We start from the raw sequence: 21,781 nt of genomic DNA on the forward strand, positions 1-21,781 counted from the left end.
TAACATTAATATTCAGTATGAAGCTCTAATAACATTAATATCCAGTATGAAGCTCTAATAACACTAATATCCAGTATGAAGCTCTAATAACATTAATATCCAGTATGAAGCTCTAATATCATTAATATCCAGTATGAAGCTCTAATAACATTAATATCCAGTATGAAGTTCTAATAACATTAATATCCAGTATGAAACTCTAATATCATTAATATCCAGTATGAAGCTCTAATATCATTAATATCCAGTATGAAGCTCTAATAACATTAATATCCAGTATGAAGCTCTAATATCATTAATATCCAGTATGAAGCTCTAATATCATTAATATCCAGTATGAAGCTCTAATAACATTAATATCCAGTATGAAGCTCTTATAGCATTAATATCCAGTATGAAGCTCTAATAACATTAATATCCAGTATGAAGCTCTAATATCATTAATATCCAGTATGAAGCTCTAATAACATTAATATCCAGTATGAAGCTCTAATATCATTAATATCCAGTATGAAGTTCTAATAACATTAATATCCAGTATGAAGTTCTAATAACATTAATATCCAGTATGAAGCTCTAATATCATTAATATCCAGTATGAAGCTCTAATAGCATTAATATCCAGTATGAAGCTCTAATAACATTAATATCCAGTATGAAGCTCTGATAACATTAATATCCAGTATGAAGCTCTAATATCATTAATATCCAGTATGAAGTTCTAATAACATTAATATCCAGTATGAAGTTCTAATAACATTAATATCCAGTATGAAGCTCTAATATCATTAATATCCAGTATGAAGCTCTAATATCATTAATATCCAGTATGAAGTTCTAATAGCATTAATATCCAGTATGAAGTTCTAATAACATTAATATCCAGTATGAAGCTCTAATATCATTAATATCCAGTATGAAGCTCTAATATCATTAATATCCAGTATGAAGCTCTAATAACATTAATATCCAGTATGAAGCTCTTATAGCATTAATATCCAGTATGAAGCTCTAATAACATTAATATCCAGTATGAAGCTCTAATATCATTAATATCCAGTATGAAGCTCTAATAACATTAATATCCAGTATGAAGCTCTAATATCATTAATATCCAGTATGAAGTTCTAATAACATTAATATCCAGTATGAAGTTCTAATAACATTAATATCCAGTATGAAGCTCTAATATCATTAATATCCAGTATGAAGCTCTAATAGCATTAATATCCAGTATGAAGCTCTAATAACATTAATATCCAGTATGAAGCTCTGATAACATTAATATCCAGTATGAAGCTCTAATATCATTAATATCCAGTATGAAGTTCTAATAACATTAATATCCAGTATGAAGTTCTAATAACATTAATATCCAGTATGAAGCTCTAATATCATTAATATCCAGTATGAAGCTCTAATATCATTAATATCCAGTATGAAGTTCTAATAGCATTAATATCCAGTATGAAGTTCTAATAACATTAATATCCAGTATGAAGCTCTAATATCATTAATATCCAGTATGAAGCTCTAATATCATTAATATCCAGTATGAAGTTCTTTTGCTGCAGTAACCTCACATTCCTGCATGGGGGCAGACCTTCCACATACACCTAGATGCTCCAGCCCTGCCCGCGCGCCTCCTCCTCGTCTATGTAGTGAACGCGCTTGGCCACACACACAGATACACTGTTGTCTCGCGCTGGTGAGGATGCGCGCGCTCTGCGCGGTTTGCTTTCTGCTGCTTGCGCTCTGGGAGCGCGCGGACCGGAGCAGTGCGCTGCGGGTGGATCTGCGTGCGCTCAGCACGTGGAAGCTGGAGGCGCGCTGGAACGCGAGCGGCGCGGCTGAGATGCACGAGGTGCAAGTGGCACGCACGAGCCGCTTCGAACTGCTGGTACAGGTGAGCGCGCATCTTCTCTCTGACACACACACACACACACCTGTGTGTGCTCTCTCACACCTGGGTGTGTTTACAGGAGAACGTGAGCGCAGGTGCGCCGTTCTGCACGTGGGTCTGGACGTCATCGCTGCCTCTGCCGTGCGCTGACCACTCAGTGCGCGTGAGGCGCGTGTTTAACTCCACCATCGTCAGCGCGTGGAGCGAATGGGCAACTAACAACGGTACGACTTTAGCCGCTGGCCACTTTATTAGAAACACCTACCTTCTGCTTCCACTCACTGGCCACTTTATTAGAAACACCTACTCTACCTTCTGCTTCCACTCACTGGCCACTTTATTAGAAACACCTACTCTACCTTCTGCTTCCACTCACTGGCCACTTTATTAGAAACCCCTACTCTACCTTCTGCTTCCACTCACTGGCCACTTTATTAGAAACACCTACTCTACCTTCTGCTTCCACTCACTGGCCACTTTATTAGAAACACCTACTCTACCTTCTGCTTCCACTCACTGGCCACTTTATTAGAAACACCTACTCTACCTTCTGCTTCCACTCACTGGCCACTTTATTAGAAACACCTACCTTGTGCTTACACTCACTGGCCACTTTATTAGAAACTCCTACCTTCTGCTTCCACTCACTGGCCACTTTATTAGAAACACCTACCTTGTGCTTACACTCACTGGCCACTTTATTAGAAACTCCTACCTTCTGCTTCCACTCACTGGCCACTTTATTAGAAACACCTACTCTACCTTCTGCTTCCACTCACTGGCCACTTTATTGGAAACCCCTACTCTACCTTCTGCTTCCACTCACTGGCCACTTTATTAGAAACACCTACCTTCTGCCTCCACTCACTGGCCACTTTATTGGAAACCCCTACTCTACCTTCTGCTTCCACTCACTGGCCACTTTATTAGAAACACCTACTCTACCTTCTGCTTCCACTCACTGGCCACTTTATTAGAAACACCTACCTTCTGCTTCCACTCACTGGCCACTTTATTAGAAACACCTACTCTACCTTCTGCTTCCACTCACTGGCCACTTTATTAGAAACACCTACTCTACCTTCTGCTTCCACTCACTGGCCACTTTATTAGAAACACCTACATTCTGCTTCCACTCACTGGCCACTTTATTAGAAACACCTACTCTACCTTCTGCTTCCACTCACTGGCCACTTTATTGGAAACCCCTACTCTACCTTCTGCTTCCACTCACTGGCCACTTTATTAGAAACACCTACTCTACCTTCTGCTTCCACTCACTGGCCACTTTATTGGAAACACCTACTCTACCTTCTGCTTCCACTCACTGGCCACTTTATTAGAAACACCTACTCTACCTTCTGCTTCCACTCACTGGCCACTTTATTAGAAACCCCCTACCCTACCTTCTGCTTCCACTCACTGGCCACTTTATTAGAAACACCTACCTTCTGCTTCCACTCACTGGCCACTTTATTAGAAACCCCTACTCTACCTTCTGCTTCCACTCACTGGCCACTTTATTAGAAACACCTACCTTCTGCTTCCACTCAGTGGCCACTTTATTAGAAACACCTACATTCTGCTTCCACTCACTGGCCACTTTATTAGAAACACCTACTCTACCTTCTGCTTCCACTCACTGGCCACTTTATTAGAAACACCTACTCTACCTTCTGCTTCCACTCACTGGCCACTTTATTAGAAACACCTACCTTCTGCTTCCACTCACTGGCCACTTTATTAGAAACACCTACCTTCTGCTTCCACTCACTGGCCACTTTATTAGAAACACCTACCTTGTGCTTACACTCACTGGCCACTTTATTAGAAACACCTACCTTCTGCTTCCACTCACTGGCCACTTTATTAGAAACCCCTACTCTACCTTCTGCTTCCACTCACTGGCCACTTTATTGGAAACCCCTACTCTACCTTCTGCTTCCACTCACTGGCCACTTTATTGGAAACCCCTACTCTGCCTTCTGCTTCCACTCACTGGCCACTTTATTGGAAACCCCTACTCTACCTTCTGCTTCCACTCACTGGCCACTTTATTAGAAACACCTACCTTCTGCTTACACTCACTGGCCACTTTATTAGAAACACCTACCTTGTGCTTCCACTCACTGGCCACTTTATTAGAAACACCTACCTTCTGCTTCCACTCACTGGCCACTTTATTAGAAACACCTACTCTACCTTCTGCTTCCACTCACTGGCCACTTTATTAGAAACCCCTACTCTACCTTCTGCTTCCACTCACTGGCCACTTTATTAGAAACACCTACTCTACCTTCTGCTTCCACTCACTGGCCACTTTATTAGAAACACCTACCTTCTGCTTCCACTCACTGGCCACTTTATTAGAAACACCTACCTTCTGCTTCCACTCACTGGCCACTTTATTAGAAACACCTACTCTACCTTCTGCTTCCACTCACTGGCCACTTTATTAGAAACACCTACTCTACCTTCTGCTTCCACTCACTGGCCACTTTATTAGAAACCCCTACTCTACCTTCTGCTTCCACTCACTGGCCACTTTATTAGAAACACCTACTCTACCTTCTGCTTCCACTCACTGGCCACTTTATTAGAAACACCTACTCTACCTTCTGCTTCCACTCACTGGCCACTTTATTAGAAACACCTACTCTACCTTCTGCTTCCACTCACTGGCCACTTTATTAGAAACTCCTACTCTACCTTCTGCTTCCACTCACTGGCCACTTTATTGGAAACCCCTACTCTACCTTCTGCTTCCACTCACTGGCCACTTTATTAGAAACACCTACCTTCTGCCTCCACTCACTGGCCACTTTATTGGAAACCCCTACTCTACCTTCTGCTTCCACTCACTGGCCACTTTATTAGAAACACCTACTCTACCTTCTGCTTCCACTCACTGGCCACTTTATTAGAAACACCTACCTTCTGCTTCCACTCACTGGCCACTTTATTAGAAACACCTACTCTACCTTCTGCTTCCACTCACTGGCCACTTTATTAGAAACACCTACTCTACCTTCTGCTTCCACTCACTGGCCACTTTATTAGAAACACCTACATTCTGCTTCCACTCACTGGCCACTTTATTAGAAACACCTACTCTACCTTCTGCTTCCACTCACTGGCCACTTTATTAGAAACACCTACTCTACCTTCTGCTTCCACTCACTGGCCACTTTATTAGAAACCCCCTACCCTACCTTCTGCTTCCACTCACTGGCCACTTTATTAGAAACACCTACCTTCTGCTTCCACTCACTGGCCACTTTATTAGAAACCCCTACTCTACCTTCTGCTTCCACTCACTGGCCACTTTATTAGAAACACCTACCTTCTGCTTCCACTCAGTGGCCACTTTATTAGAAACACCTACATTCTGCTTCCACTCACTGGCCACTTTATTAGAAACACCTACTCTACCTTCTGCTTCCACTCACTGGCCACTTTATTAGAAACACCTACTCTACCTTCTGCTTCCACTCACTGGCCACTTTATTAGAAACACCTACCTTCTGCTTCCACTCACTGGCCACTTTATTAGAAACACCTACCTTCTGCTTCCACTCACTGGCCACTTTATTAGAAACACCTACCTTGTGCTTACACTCACTGGCCACTTTATTAGAAACACCTACCTTCTGCTTCCACTCACTGGCCACTTTATTAGAAACCCCTACTCTACCTTCTGCTTCCACTCACTGGCCACTTTATTGGAAACCCCTACTCTACCTTCTGCTTCCACTCACTGGCCACTTTATTGGAAACCCCTACTCTGCCTTCTGCTTCCACTCACTGGCCACTTTATTGGAAACCCCTACTCTACCTTCTGCTTCCACTCACTGGCCACTTTATTAGAAACACCTACCTTCTGCTTACACTCACTGGCCACTTTATTAGAAACACCTACCTTGTGCTTCCACTCACTGGCCACTTTATTAGAAACACCTACCTTCTGCTTCCACTCACTGGCCACTTTATTAGAAACACCTACTCTACCTTCTGCTTCCACTCACTGGCCACTTTATTAGAAACCCCTACTCTACCTTCTGCTTCCACTCACTGGCCACTTTATTAGAAACACCTACTCTACCTTCTGCTTCCACTCACTGGCCACTTTATTAGAAACACCTACCTTCTGCTTCCACTCACTGGCCACTTTATTAGAAACACCTACCTTCTGCTTCCACTCACTGGCCACTTTATTAGAAACACCTACCTTCTGCTTCCACTCACTGGCCACTTTATTGGAAACCCCTACTCTACCTTCTGCTTCCACTCACTGGTCACTTTATTAGAAACACCTACCTTCTGCTTCCACTCACTGGCCACTTTATTAGAAACACCTACCTTGTGCTTACACTCACTGGCCACTTTATTAGAAACACCTACCTTGTGCTTACACTCACTGGCCACTTTATTAGAAACCCCTACTCTACCTTCTGCTTCCACTCACTGGCCACTTTATTGGAAACCCCTACTCTACCTTCTGCTTCCACTCACTGGCCACTTTATTAGAAACACCTACCTTCTGCTTCCACTCACTGGCCACTTTATTAGAAACACCTACCTTGTGCTTACACTCACTGGCCACTTTATTAGAAACACCTACCTTCTGCTTCCACTCACTGGCCACTTTATTAGAAACACCTACTCTACCTTCTGCTTCCACTCACTGGCCACTTTATTGGAAACCCCTACTCTACCTTCTGCTTCCACTCACTGGCCACTTTATTAGAAACACCTACCTTCTGCTTCCACTCACTGGCCACTTTATTAGAAACACCTACCTTGTGCTTACACTCACTGGCCACTTTATTAGAAACACCTACCTTCTGCTTCCACTCACTGGCCACTTTATTAGAAACACCTACTCTACCTTCTGCTTCCACTCACTGGCCACTTTATTAGAAACACCTACTCTACCTTCTGCTTCCACTCACTGGCCACTTTATTAGAAACACCTACCTTCTGCCTCCACTCACTGGCCACTTTATTAGAAACACCTACTCTACCTTCTGCTTCCACTCACTGGCCACTTTATTAGAAACCCCTACTCTACCTTCTGCTTCCACTCACTGGCCACTTTATTAGAAACACCTACCTTCTGCTTCCACTCACTGGCCACTTTATTAGAACATTTACATTTACGGCATTTAGCAGACGCTCTTATCCAGAGCGACTTACAAAGTGCTTTGCTATTTACCCAAGAAAAGCCTCAGCTAGTTAGAATAGACTAATAGATCAAAGATACCTCTAAGCTTTAGACATTACTGAACACAAGACAATAAGGCGACCATAGAACTATTCGTCCAAGTACTCTCTGAAGAGGTGGGTCTTCAGTCTGCGTTTGAAGACAGCGAGCGACTCAGCCGTTCGGACACCCAGGGGCAGCTCGTTCCACCACTTTGGTGCAGGACAGAAAAAAGCCTGGACGCTTGTCTTCCACGGATTTTGAGGGATGGCGGGTCGAGCCGAGCCGTACTTGAAGCTCGAAGGGCTCTTGGTGCAGATCGGCTTTTGACCATTGCCATCAGATAGGGAGGGGCTGGTCCGTTCTTGGCTTTGTAGGCCAGCGTCAGGGTTTTAAATCTGATGCGGGCAGCTACAGGAAGCCAGTGGAGAGAATGCAGCAGTGGAGTCACATGGCTAAATTTTGGGACATTGAAGACGACCCATGCCGCTGCATTCTGGATGAGTTGCAGGGGCCTGATGGTGCGCTGAGGGAGACCAGCCAGAAGAGAGTTGCAGTGGTCAAGTCTGGAAGTGACGAGAGACTGAACAAGGACCTGGGTGGCCTCTCTAGAGAGGAAGGGTCGAATTCTCCGGATGTTGTACAGGAGAAATCTGCAGGACCGAGTTACGTTTGCAACATGACTTGAGAACGATAACTGATCATCCATCACTACACCATGGCTTCGGGCTTCAGTAGAGGGAGTGACCAGTGAGTTCTCGAAGGTGATGGCAAGATCGTTTCTTGGTCCAGCAGTTCCCGGGATGTACAGCAGCTCCGTCTTGCTGGGGTTGAATTTGAGGTGGTGAGCCGCCATCCAAGAAGAGACGTCGGCGAGGCAAGCTGAGATACGGGCAGAAACCTGTGTGTCAGACGGTGGGAAAGAGAGCATGAGCTGAGTGTCATCAGCGTAACAGTGGTAAGAGAATCCATGGGAGGAGATCACTTTACCAAGAGAGTGAGTGTAGAGTGAGAAAAGAAGAGGACCAAGAACTGAGCCTTGTGGAACGCCAGTGGAGAGACTACAAGGAGCGGACGTGTCGCCCTGCCACGTTACCTGGTATGAGCGTCCCTGCAGGTATGATGCAAACCATTGCCATGCAGAGCCGGTAATTCCAAGACCGGCAAGGATAGACAGGAGGATCTTGTGGTCCACCGTGTCAAAAGCTGCGGAGAGGTCAAGAAGGATCAGAACCGAGGACAGTCTGGCAGCTTTAGCTGCATGGAGCTTCTCTGTAACTGCAATGAGAGCAGTTTCAGTAGAGTGTGCAGCTTTGAAGCCAGACTGGTGGGGGTCCTGAAGATTGTTCAGAGTGAGAAAGAGAGACAGTTGGTTGTAGACAGAACGTTCGAGAATCTTTGAGAGGAAAGAGAGAAGAGAGATAGGTCTGTAGGTGCCGATGTCCAAGCTGTCTAGAGTTGGTTTCTTTAGGATGGGCACGACTCTGGCAGACTTGAAGGCCGATGGTACCTGACCTGATGACAAAGAGCTGTTTATGATAGAGGAGATGAAGGGGAGGAGGTTTGGAGCGATTGTTTGGAACAGAGGGGATGGAATAGGGTCTAGTGGACAGGTGGTAGGATTATTGGAGGTGAGAAGATGTAGGAGGTCATCTGTGGAAAGAGGAGAGAAGCAAGTCAGAGAAGAGGGAGGAGGAGGGCAGTGCCTAGAGAGCTGGGTAGAGGCAGGGGGGAAGGATCGGCGGATCTTGTCAACCTTTTCTTCAAAGAAGGAGACAAAATCATCTGCAGACAGGGTAGTGGGAGGTGGGGGAGTAGGAGGGTTGAGGAGAGAGGAGAAGATGGTGAATAGTTTGCGTGGGTCAGATGCAGAGGATTCCAATTTCCCCCTGTAGTAAGATGCTTTAGCGGCAGCAACTTCCGTTCTAAACCTGGAGAGAAGAGACTGATAGGAGTGGAGGTCGGAGTCGTGTTGTGACTTCCGCCACTTCCTTTCAGCCAGTCTTAGCTCTCTACGGTTGTTGCGGAGAACATCTGACAGCCATGGGGAAGGTGGAGAAGAATTTGCTGACCTAGGGGAGAAAGGGCAGAGAAGGTCGACAGAGGTGGAGATAGAAGAGAGGAGAGTGTCTGTAGCAGTTTCAAGTGGGAGAGAGGAGAAAGATTCAAGATGGGGAAGAGTGGTCAGGACAGTTGAGGAGAGAGCTGAGGGGGAAACAGAGTGAAGATTGCGGTGAAGAGTGGAAGAACTTGCAGAAGTGGTAGTTGAAGGAGCAGAGAGGGGGAGTGAGAAGGAGAGAAAGTGGTGATCAGAGAAGTCCAAAGGAGTCATAGCCACATCCAGAGCAGGGACAGGTCTGCTGAAGCTCAGGTTCAGAGTGTTCCCTGCTCTGTGTGTTGGTGCAGACTGGCTGAACGCGAGATCAAAAGAGGATAGGATTGGGAGAAGGCATGAAGACTGGAGTTTCTCTGATGGAAGGTTGAAGTCACCAAGTAGAATAAGTGGGGCGTCAACAGGGAGTCCACTCAGGAGAACATCCAGTTCATCAATGAAACTGCCCAAAGGACCAGGAGGACGATAGAGAACAATGATGAGAAGTCTAGTGGGAGAAGAGACAGTAACAGCATGGTATTCAAAGAGGAAATGTCGAGATTAGAAAAAGAGAGCGGGGTGAAGCGCCACAGAGGAGAGAGAAGTAAACCGGTGCCGCCGCCCCTGCCAGTCCTTCGTGGAGAGTGGGAAAAGGCAAAGGCAGACGACAAGGCAGCTGGAGTTGCAGAGTTGTCCGGGGTGATCCACGTCTCAGTCAGTGCCAGGAAGTTTAGAGACCGAGCAGAAGCAAAAGCTGAGATGAAATCTGCCTTCTGCACTGCAGACTGGCAATTCCACAGTCCCCCAGTCACCATCACATTGGTATTAGAACAAGGTGGGTGAATGAGGTTACCGGAATTGCGGCGTCTGCACCGGTATCTGCACCTCCGGCTGCTGTCAGAGGTGAGGACAGGAATTGCAAAGCACATCTTCAAGTATAACAGAACAGAGTTGAGTAAAAAAAAGTTGTCGCAGCAGATATTCTAGCTAGGAGTCATGACGTCTAACAAACCGCTACAGACGTGCACGAAACACCTACCTTCTGCTTCCACTCACTGGCCACTTTATTAGAAACCCCTACCTTGCGGTTTCACTCACTGGCCACTTTATTAGAAACACCTACTCTACCTTCTGCTTCCACTCACTGGCCACTTTATTAGAAACACCTACTCTACCTTCTGCTTCCACTCACTGGCCACTTTATTAGAAACACCTACTCTACCTTCTGCTTCCACTCACTGGCCACTTTATTAGAAACACCTACTCTACCTTCTGCTTCCACTCACTGGCCACTTTATTAGAAACACCTACCTTCTGCTTCCACTCACTGGCCACTTTATTAGAAACCCCTACCTTGCGGTTTCACTCACTGGCCACTTTATTAGAAACCCCTACCTTGCGGTTTTACTCACTGGCCACTTTATTAGAAACCCCTACCTTGCGGTTCCTCTCAGGTCAGCAGAGCGTTTCCTCTAGCCGAGCCAGACTGTTCCCCACCGAAGAGGTTCTCCAGGAGGGAAGCCCCGCCCACTGCTGCTGCATTCCACCAACCGGAGCTCAGGTCACAGAGATCCTCTTCAGGAACATGCCCTACCCCCTCATCCCTGTCGACTCCGGCGTCCAAGCCATCCAAGTGGGGATGGTCAACTCTAGCATTTTCGGGGTGAACCTCATCTGCAGGGACAGCAGAGGAACGGAGCAGCGCGTCCTGAACTACGTCACCCGTGAGTACGTAACACTGGTTAAAGCGACAGTTCCACCTTAACTACCCAGGTTCACTCAGCCCTGCAGCTTAGTAAACGAATTATATGCTCCACCTTAAATGCCGCAGCAGCTCCATTCTAGCGTGTGGTGCTAATGTAGCTAACAAGTGAAGCCCCATGCTAATTGGTGGGCTATAAGATTCCATTACTTGTTAGCTACATTAGCGGTGTCATTTAAGGTGGAACCGACTAAGATGCTGGTGAATTACAGAGCATCCATACACCTGAGATGCATTGAATCAAGTGTTTGATGACCTAGGCATGCAGTTAGCCCCATGCTAATTGGTGGGTACATTAGCGGTTTGACAGTCCTGACTGATGCTCTGTATTTGAGCTGGTGGGTTGAGGCAGGGGAGATCAGATAAGGCGGTGGATTGCGCAGGGAGATGGCAGGAAGCTCGGTTGAATCTACAGAGGCAGATGTTTCAGAGGAAGTGCAGTGAGATAGCGCTGTGTTAGCTGCTGGTCTTGGTCCAGCCCTAACTCTGACTCCAAACCTGACTCTGACTCTGTGCCTGTTCTGACTCGGTCCGTCAGTTCCCCCAGAGAGGCCGGAGAACCTGAGCTGCTGGACGGCGGACCTGCGGAGCGTCAGGTGCTCGTGGACGGCCGGACGGAGGCTGAGTGACCTGAGTGACCATCGCCACCGTCAATACACCCTGCACATCCAGTCAGTCACCTCCCCACCAGACACTGACTCTAGATTCTGACTGTATACACTGACTCTAGATCAGCAGACGCTGACTCAATTCTGAATGAAGAAACTGACTCTAGATCAGCAGACGCTGACTCAATTCTGAATGAAGAAACTGACTCTAGATCAGCAGACGCTGACTCGATTCTGAATGAAGAAACTGACTCTAGATCAGCAGACGCTGACTCTAGATTCTGAATGAAGAAACTGACTCTAGATCAGCAGACTCTGACTCGATTCTGAATGAAGAAACTGACTCTAGATCAGCAGACGCTGACTCTAGATTCTGAATGAAGAAACTGACTCTAGATCAGCAGACGCTGACTCGATTCTGAATGAAGAAACTGACTATAGATCAGCCGACGCTGACTCTAGATTCTGAATGAAGAAACTGACTCTAGATCAGCAGACTCTGACTCGATTCTGAATGAAGAAACTGACTCTAGATCAGCAGACGCTGACTCTAGATTCTGAATGAATAAACTGAGTCTAGATCAGCAGACGCTGACTCTAGATTCTGACTGTATAAACTGACTCTAGATCAGCAGACGCTGACTCGATTCTGACTGTATAAACTGACTCTAGATTAGCAGACGCTGACTCGATTCTGACTGTATAAACTGACTCTAGATCAGCAGACGCTGACTCTAGATTCTGACTGTATAAACTGACTCTAGATCAGCTAGACACTGACTCTAGATTCTGACTGTATAAACTGACTCTAGATCTGTACATTCTGGCTGTATAAGCTGAGTCTTAATCGTATTAGATAATAATAATTAATAATTAATAGTATTAGGCTCAGCGTAGGTTAACAGTTGCCTGTGGTTACCCAGAAGCCTAATACACATTACCCAATACACACTTCCTGCTACAGCCAATCAGATGTAGGAGTCACACTCTCCGTGACTGCGTGAGAACCTCACTCTGGACGAGCTGCTGGTGTGTCTGCCCAGCATCAGCGTCTGAGTCTAGTCTTTTCCTTAGACCCCTTTCTGTTAGAGAACCAGACCCCCTGACAGAAGCATGTGTTTACAGGCTGTAGCTGAAGGAGAGTTATTCACTATAAGGAGTGTTATTCTGTGTGTGTGTGTGTGTGTGTGTGTGTGTGTGTGTGTGTGTGTGTGTGTGTGTGCTGCAGAGGTTCAGGTGAGGCTGAGGTCCAGTGTGGCTCCGACTCCCAGTGTGTTTTCCCTGTTATCCCAAACCGCAGTTTCTACAACATCAGCGTCTGGGTGAGGAACAGCCTGGGGGAGGAGAGCCAGAGTGACGCCTTCAACATCTCCCACAGGGGTACTGAGAGCTATCCACTATGAATTATTCACTATCCACTATGAATTATTTAGTATCCACTATGAATTATTCACTATCCACTATGAATTATTCACTATCCACTATGAATTATTTAGTATCCACTATGAATTATTCACTATTCACTATGAAGTATTCACTATCCACCATGAATAATTTAGTATCCACTATGAATTATTCACTATCCACTATGAATTATTTAGTATCCACTATGAATTATTCACTATCCACTATGAATTATTCACTATCCACTATGAATTATTTAGTATCCACTATGAATTATTTAGTATCCACTATGAATTATTCACTATTCACTATGAAGTATTCACTATCCACCATGAATTATTTAGTATCCACTATGAATTATTTAGTATCCACTATGAATTATTCACTATCCACTATGAATTATTCACTATCCACTATGAATTATTTAGTATCCACTATGAATTATTTAGTATCCACTATGAATTATTCACTATCCACTATGAATTATTTAGTATCCACTATGAATTATTTAGTATCCACTATGAATTATTCACTATCCACTATGAATTATTCACTATCCACTATGAATTATTCAATATCTACTATGAATTATTCAGTATCTATTATGAATTATTTAATATCCACTATGAATTATTCATGATTTAGTATGATTGACTTTTGAGTACTGATTCAGTACTGATTGAGTGTGTGTGTGTGTGTGTGTGTGTGTGTGTGTGTGTGTGTGTGTGTTCTCTACCCAGTGTTTCCCGTTCCTGAGCATGTGTTTGTAGAGGCAGGTGTAAGGGACGCAGAGCTCTCCTGGTTCTTAAGTGGGAATTTTGCTGGGCTGCACTTTACCTGCCAATTCACACTGGAGCCGACAGGAACCACCACAGTGAGCACAGTGTCACCAGCAGAGTCCTGCTTCACAACACTGGCTTATAGACTTACAGACTGGACAGGTTATAGACTTACAGACTGGACAAGTTATAGATTATAGACTGGACAGGTTATAGATTACAGACTGGACAGGTTATAGATTACAGACTGGACAGGTTATAGATTATAGACTGGACAGGTTATAGATTACAGACTGGACAGGTTATAGACTTACAGACTGGACAGGTTATAGATTATAGACTGGACAGGTTATAGACTTACAGACTGGACAGGTTATAGACTTACAGACTGGACAGGTTATAGATTATAGACTGGACAGGTTATAGACTTACAGACTGGACAGGTTATAGATTATAGACTGGACAGGTTATAGATTATAGACTGGACAGGTTATAGACTTACAGACTGTACAAATTATAGACTTATAGACTGGACAGATTATAGACTTACAGACTGTACAAATTATAGACTTATAGACTGGACAGATTATAGACTTACAGACTGTACAAATTATAGATTTATAGACTGGACAGATTATAGATTTATAGACCGGACAGGTTATAGACTTACAGACTGGACAGGTTATAGATTACAGACTGGACAGATTACTGTATATAGATTACATTATAGATTGTAGTTCATAGGACATGTTAATTAGACAGTTTAGCAAATCAGATGTTTAGCACTTGCTAACTATTTACGACTTGCTAACTGCGCTAACCAACAGTAGGTAACTCTAGAACCCTGCTAAATTAAAATGGCACCAACTCTGCTGAAAAGAGCTGGGGAGGTCTCTGGGACCTAATGTCCACCCTATGCATTAAGGATTGTGAGTAAATGATTGTGTGTGTGTGTATGTGTGTGTGTATGTGTGTGTGTGCAGGAACTGCAATTGGTTGTGCCTGATCCTGAACAGCGCCTCAGTATGCATTTGCAGCCACTGCAGGCAAGTTGTCAGTACTCCACCAGGGGGCGCTGTGCACTGCAGGGGAACAGCTGGGGGCCGTGGAGCCCCACCAGCAGTTTCAGCACAGGTCAGCTTTCACTCCATTTAAACCCTTAGTCCAAATGTAGTCAAGCAGCTAAGACACGTATAGCATTGGCTTTAGCACCGTAGCTAACAAGCAACAGAGTCGTATAACCCACCAATTAGCATGATGCTAATAGCATGAAAGTTACTGTTATCTAGAACATGGACTGACGTACTTTAGCTGGTATCGGTAAAGTCCGGTCTTGGTCTGCACTTAGGGTAAGACTGTTCCCTCCCTGTCGCCCCCTAGAGCCGCTGGTCACGGTGGATGTCTGGATGGTGATGGGACCCCACGCTCACAATCGCAGCGTCACCGTCCTGTGGAAAACTGTAAGTGGTACCATAGTGGAGCTGCAGAGGGGCAATACTCTACCATACAACCCAGAGATCATGATCCACTGTATGGACAAAAGTATTGGGACACCTGCTCGTTCACGGCTTCTTCTGAAATCAAGGGAATTATACAGCTGATCCTGCTTCTGTTGGAGTAACTGTCTCTACTGTCCAGAGAAAAAGACATTCTATTAGATGTATGAGGAACATTGCTGTGAGGATGTGCTGTGGGGCCGGTAGATGCCCCTCTGGAGAGCAGCTCCAGGTCTAATCGTGTGTAATGTGATAAGGAGTGTATTTCTGTCCCTGTTCTTCTTCTCAGTGTAACAGCGGATCAGACTCCAACATCGAGGCGTTCGAGGTGTGTGTGGAGCAGAGCGTCCCTCGGCGGAGAGTGTGTGTGAACGTGACGGAGCGGCAGGTGGAGTTTACAGTGGGGTCCAGGGCGTGTAACATGTCGGTGAGAGCGGTTACGCACAGAGGATCTTCCATGTCATCGCAGATCAGCATTCCACGTCAGCACTCAGGTCACATTACAACACACACTCACTATCACACACACACACACACACACACACACACCTTCCTGTCAGATACGCTTATTCACTCTGTACTTTCTCACCAAAACACTGCAAACCACACTAGCAGCACCACTCCCTATCTCTTACACTGCTCGCGTACTGTCACTCAGCCCAGTACAGCCAGTATCACTCAGCCCAGTACAGCCAGTATCACTGAGCCTCAGCCCAGTACAGCCAGTATCACTCAGACCAGTACAGCCAGTATCACTGAGCCTCAGACCAGTACAGCCAGTATCACTCAGCCCAGTACAGCCAGTATCACTCAGCCTCAGACCAGTACAGCCAGTATCACTCAGACCAGTACAGCCAGTATCACTGAGCCTCAGACCAGTACAGCCAGTATCACTCAGACCAGTACAGCCAGTATCACTTAGCCCAGTACAGCCAGTATCACTGAGCCTCAGACCAGTCCAGCCAGTATCACTCAGCCTAGTACAGCCAGTATCACTCAGACCAGTACAGCCAGCATCACTGAGCCTCAGACCGGTACAGCCAGTATCACTCAGCCCAGTACTGCCAGTATCACTCAGCCTCAGACCAGTACAGCCAGTATCACTCAGACCAGTACAGCCAGTATCACTGAGCCTCAGACCAGTACAGCCAGTATCACTCAGACCAGTACAGCCAGTATCACTTAGCCCAGTACAGCCAGTATCACTGAGCCTCAGACCAGTCCAGCCAGTATCACTCAGCCTAGTACAGCCAGTATCACTCAGACCAGTACAGCCAGCATCACTGAGCCTCAGACCGGTACAGCCAGTATCACTCAGCCCAGTACTGCCAGTATCACTCAGACCAGTACAGCCAGTATCACTCAGACCAGTACAGCCAGTATCACTGAGCCTCAGACCAGTACAGCCAGTATCACTCAGACCAGTACAGCCAGTATCACTTAGCCCAGTACAGCCAGTATCACTCAGACCAGTACAGCCAGTATCACTTAGCCCAGTACAGCCAGTATCACTGAGCCTCAGACCAGTCCAGCCAGTATCACTCAGCCTAGTACAGCCAGTATCACTCAGACCAGTACAGCCAGCATCACTGAGCCTCAGACCGGTACAGCCAGTATCACTCAGCACAGTACTGCCAGTATCACTCAGACCAGTACAGCCAGTATCACTCAGCCCAGTACTGCCAGTATCACTCAGACCAGTACAGCCAGTATCACTGAGCCTCAGACCAGTACAGCCAGTATCACTCAGCCCAGTACAGCCAGTATCACTGACCCTCAGACCAGTACAGCCAGTATCACTCAGCCCAGTACAGCCAGTACCAGAACACTAACCGAATACTCCTCTTCAGAGCGAGAAGTACTGTGTGTTTAGTGTGTATTCAAACAGTGTGTGTGTGTGTGTGTGTGTGTGTTCTGCATGTCATTACAGAGCACATGCTGAGGGAGAAAAGGATTGTGGGTAACTCCACGGGCTTCCTGCTGTCCTGGTCCGCTGCCTCCTCGGTCACATGTGGCTATACTGTGGAGTGGTCTCTGCTGGACAGTGTGAAGCCGCATGATATTCAATGGAGGAAGCTCTCAGCCAATCAGACGTCTTTATTCCTCGGCGCAGGTAAGCTAATGTGTCATCATCAGGGGGTTCAGGTGTTCACCTGTGACAGTCAGAGGAGCATCAGCAGGGTTCTCACCGAGCTCTGCGTTGGTTCTGCAGATACAGGTTTCAGGAAGGGCCGCAGATACACCTTTAAAATCTACTGCTGTCAGACGGAGGGCTATCAGGCTCACGAGAAGCACACCGGCTATCTGGAGGAGCAGAGTGAGAGCGAGCACACACACACACACACACACACACACACCTTTTCCTGTGCAGTTATGTTGCGCAATATACAGGACCTGTGTGAGAACAGGGCCATGTTGGCGTGTCAGATATTTCACAATAGGTCTTTTTTTAGTTTTTAAAACAGTGGTTCTGAAGCAGTTCGTGACATTCTAGAACCACGGTTCTCAAAGTGGCCGACAATCTAGGGGTGGATATATCAGGCAGTGAGTGCAGGAGACAAGAACCATACTGTGATGTTCTAGACAACTGGGTCAGGCAGGTGTTGTGGGGGGTTCCCTCCCGGTATGCAGTGGTCAGAACCCACCAAAAGGCTCATGATGCTCATGGAGGCCCCGCCCACCTCACCACACACAGGACTCAGAGGATCTGCTGCTGACCTTAGTGCCGGGGTTCCAGATACCACACAACCCCTTCAGAGGTCCTGTGGAGAACATGTCTGAGGGGATAGGAGTTGTTGTTGCGGCACGAAGGGGGTCTACAAAACATTAGGCAGGTGGTGTTAATGTTATGGCTGACTAGTGAGTGTGTGTGTGTGTGTGTGTGTGTGTGTGTGTGTGTGTGTGTGCAGAGCCGCTGAGTGCCCCCGAGCTGCTGCAGTCTCTGAGTGTGAGCTGGTCCTCAGTAACACTGGAGTGGAGCTTTAACGAGGACAACCACTCACACCCCGGATTCATCACAGGATACACTCTCACCATACTGACCCAAACAGACTGTGGTACGGTAACACACACACACACACACACACACACACCAGCATCAGAGACCAAATCAAAGCAAAAATGTTACAAATGATCTTAGATAATGTCTTTGGATCTCTCAACACACATGGAAACGAGCTGATCTGACTGTCCTGTGTCTGATCCGACAGTCCTGTATCTGATCTGGCTGTCCTGTGTCTGTTCTAAATGTCCTGTGTCTGATCTGGCTGTCCTGTGTCTGTTCTAAATGTCCTGTGTCTGATCTGACTGCCCTGTGTCTGTTCCGAATGTCCTGTGTCTGTTCTAAATGTCCTGTGTCTGATCTGACTGTCCGCTACATGTCTGTTCCGAATGTCCTGTCTGTTCTAAATGTCCTGTGTCTGATCTGACTGTCCTGTGTCTGATCTGACTGTCCGCTACATGTCTGATCTGGCTGTCCTGTTTCTGTTCTGAATGTCCTGTGTCTGTTCTAAATGTCCTGTGTCTGTTCTAAATGTCCTGTGTCAGATCTGGCTGTCCTGTGTCTGTTCTAAATGTCCTGTGTCAGATCTGGCTGTCCTGTGTCTGTTCTAAATGTCCTGTGTCTGATCTGACTGTCCTGTTTCTGTTCTGAATGTCCTGTGTCTGTTCTAAATGTCCTGTGTCTGTTCTAAATGTCCTGTGTCAGATCTGGCTGTCCTGTGTCTGTTCCGAATGTCCTGTGTCAGATCTGACTGTCCTGTGTCTGTTCTAAATGTCCTGTGTCTGTTCTAAATGTCCTGTGTCAGATCTGGCTGTCCTGTGTCTGTTCTAAATGTCCTGTGTCTGATCTGACTGTCCTGTTTCTGTTCTGAATGTCCTGTGTCTGTTCTAAATGTCCTGTGTCTGTTCTAAATGTCCTGTGTCAGATCTGGCTGTCCTGTGTCTGTTCCGAATGTCCTGTGTCAGATCTGACTGTCCTGTGTCTGTTCTAAATGTCCTGTGTCTGTTCTAAATGTCCTGTGTCAGATCTGGCTGTCCTGTGTCTGTTCCGAATGTCCTGTGTCTGATCCGACTGTCCCGTGTCCGTCGGAGCTGCTGTAATCGTTGTAAGTGTAGAAGCGGTTCTAGGTAGTAGGAGCTGTTCTCTACAGCGGTGTGACTGGGCTGGTAATGCTCTGCAGATGTCTTCAACACCTATGTGGAAGACCCTCACTGTAAGTCGGTGCTGGTGGAGGGTCTGCAGGAGGGGCAGCTTTACACAGTCCGACTGGCTGCCTGCACCCGAGCCGGCTGTGGAGTGGTGTCCATCCGCACCATCACAACTCGGCAGAACTGTGAGTGGAACCGCACTGTGGTTCTAGATAACTGTGGGTCAGACCATGTCAGAAACCACATGATCAGGTCTATTAGACACACACTCTCCTCAAACACTACCACATTACCCATTAGCTACATTAGCCTCGTAGCTCTAGTGCTAATTGGTGGGCTATAAAGCGTAAAGTTGGGGGAATGTAAAGTATCAGTAAACCGTGCTTTTAAACATGGCTCCATGTTTTTGAAACGATAGTTATTAATTTATTACTTATTATAAACCCCCCCCACAGATCATCTCCTGCTGGCTAAGGTCGTGGCCCCTCTCCTGGTTCTGATTGGCTGTTGCATTTGCCTGTGGCCCTGCAGGAAAGTGTGAGTACTGCAGTGTTAACCCCAACCCCTCCCCCCCGTATCGCAGTGTGTGTTCAGAGGTCACTCGGTGTGTGTGTGTGTGTGTGTGTCGTCTCCAGGCTGAGGGGGATCGCTGTGGATATCTTCAGCTTGCCCTCAGATCACAGCCTGAAGCTGCTGGAGCTCAACGACAGCCTCTATGAAGTGAGTCCACTGAGCCCAGATCAGCTGCAGCCGCCACTGCCCAGAACCGCCATCCAGAACCACTCACTCCCACAAATTATACAATAAACACACACACACACACACACATATAACATTATACATTTAACAAATGGCTACCCGTCCCTGTTCTGCCCCTTGCAGGTGAGTGAGAAGCTGAGGGTGCTGCAGGTGGAGGACTGTAAGTGGTGTAATCTGGAGGTGGTGGACGTGAAGAGCAGCTTGGAGGAAAAAGCATGGCTGATGTTTACTGGGGACGACTGTAAGCCTGCTGAAGCCCCCCTCTCCGATCCCCTCAGCGTGGAGGAGCTGGTGTGGGACGCCCTGGCGGGCGAGAGCGTGACGAGCGTGACCAACCTTGCCTACCTGTCCGGCCTGCAGGTGGAGCTGCTGTCCGACTCACCTGTATCCGAACCCAGCGGTTACGTCAGAGCCGAGGACCCGGAGCCGAACACCAGCGACTACGTCACCTCCGTCACCACGGTGGCGATGTGATCCTGCAAGGCTGCTGGTCAGGTGCAGGAGATCGGAAAAGCCGAGCATTATTATACTGTCAGAAGTGCAGCCGAGACGGCACCGCAGCCGCGAATACAGCCAGGTCCAGAAATAGCTACAACTAGCTACTACTAAGCTAACCAGCTAACAAAATCGCTTACTATTTACTACTTAGCTAACTAACCAGCTAACAATAGCTAACGCTCTACTACTTGGCTAGTTAGACTTTTGTAAACTGGTTAGGTAGCACTGGCCAGGTAGGACAGACTAGCTACTGTTAGCTAACTAACTAACCGGTTAAGACATCAGCTGTAATACTAGCTAACACAATATAGCTTCTACTTAGCAGCCAGCTAACTAACCTTGTGTCCACATTAGCAGGCGACCAGTCACTTCCGACACAGCAACTAGCAAGTTAACCAGCTAGCTACCCATCCAACCAACTAGCTACCCATCCAACCAGCTAGCTACCCATCCAACCAACTAGCTACCCATCCAACCAGCTAGCTACCCATCCAACCAGCTAGCTACCCATCCAACCAACCAGCTACCCATCCAACCAGCTAGCTACCCATCCAACCAACTACCTACCCATCCAACCAGCTAGCTACCCATCCAACCAACCAGCTACCCATCCAACCAGCTAGCTACCCATCCAACCAGCTAGCTACCCATCCAACCAACTACCTACCCATCCAAACAAGTGTGAGATCGTTTCTGAAGGGGGTGTGTGAGAGTGTGTGAGAGTGTGTGTGAGTGTGTGAGAGTGTGAGTGTGAAAGAGAGAGAGAGAGAGGTAAAAACATCAAGTTGTGAAATGGGGGGGGGGGGGGTGTTTGGTAACAGCCTCCTTTATCAGCCCCAACATCCTTCCTGCCCTGGCTGGCTGGCTCTCTTTCTCTTTCTCACACACACACACACACACACACACACACACACACACAAGCTTTCAGGTCATGACAGTGGAAACGCACTGTCACCACAGGATGCGTGTGTGTGTGTGTGTTTGTGCTCTTTAATGAACCTGGTTTGTAAATAAATAAATAAATAAATAAATAAAGGAGTGTGAACGGGTTTCCTGTTTTCTGCACGAGACACAACACAGCAGGGCATCCAATCAGAACAGAGCTCATTTACATACAGTAGAGGCGAC

General features: G+C 46.6%; 1 protein-coding gene across 1 annotated transcript; it reads left to right on the plus strand.

Moving 5' to 3' along the window:
• Positions 1-1,779: 1,779 nt before the first annotated feature.
• Positions 1,780-21,688, plus strand: osmr (oncostatin M receptor). Its single transcript, XM_072671873.1, has 16 exons — positions 1,780-1,906; positions 1,983-2,127; positions 10,653-10,922; positions 11,499-11,631; positions 12,797-12,948; positions 13,713-13,846; positions 14,735-14,885; positions 15,132-15,211; positions 15,537-15,741; positions 17,178-17,360; positions 17,460-17,564; positions 18,157-18,303; positions 19,429-19,581; positions 19,852-19,933; positions 20,032-20,116; positions 20,279-21,688. The coding sequence occupies exons 1-16, from the start codon at positions 1,856-1,858 to the stop codon at positions 20,627-20,629; spliced, it is 2,427 nt and encodes an 808-aa protein (XP_072527974.1). The 5' UTR covers positions 1,780-1,855; the 3' UTR covers positions 20,630-21,688.
• Positions 21,689-21,781: the final 93 nt, after the last annotated feature.

Source organism: Salminus brasiliensis (assembly GCF_030463535.1).
Source record: "Salminus brasiliensis chromosome 20 unlocalized genomic scaffold, fSalBra1.hap2 SUPER_20_unloc_1, whole genome shotgun sequence".
Taxonomy (NCBI): domain Eukaryota; kingdom Metazoa; phylum Chordata; class Actinopteri; order Characiformes; family Bryconidae; genus Salminus; species Salminus brasiliensis.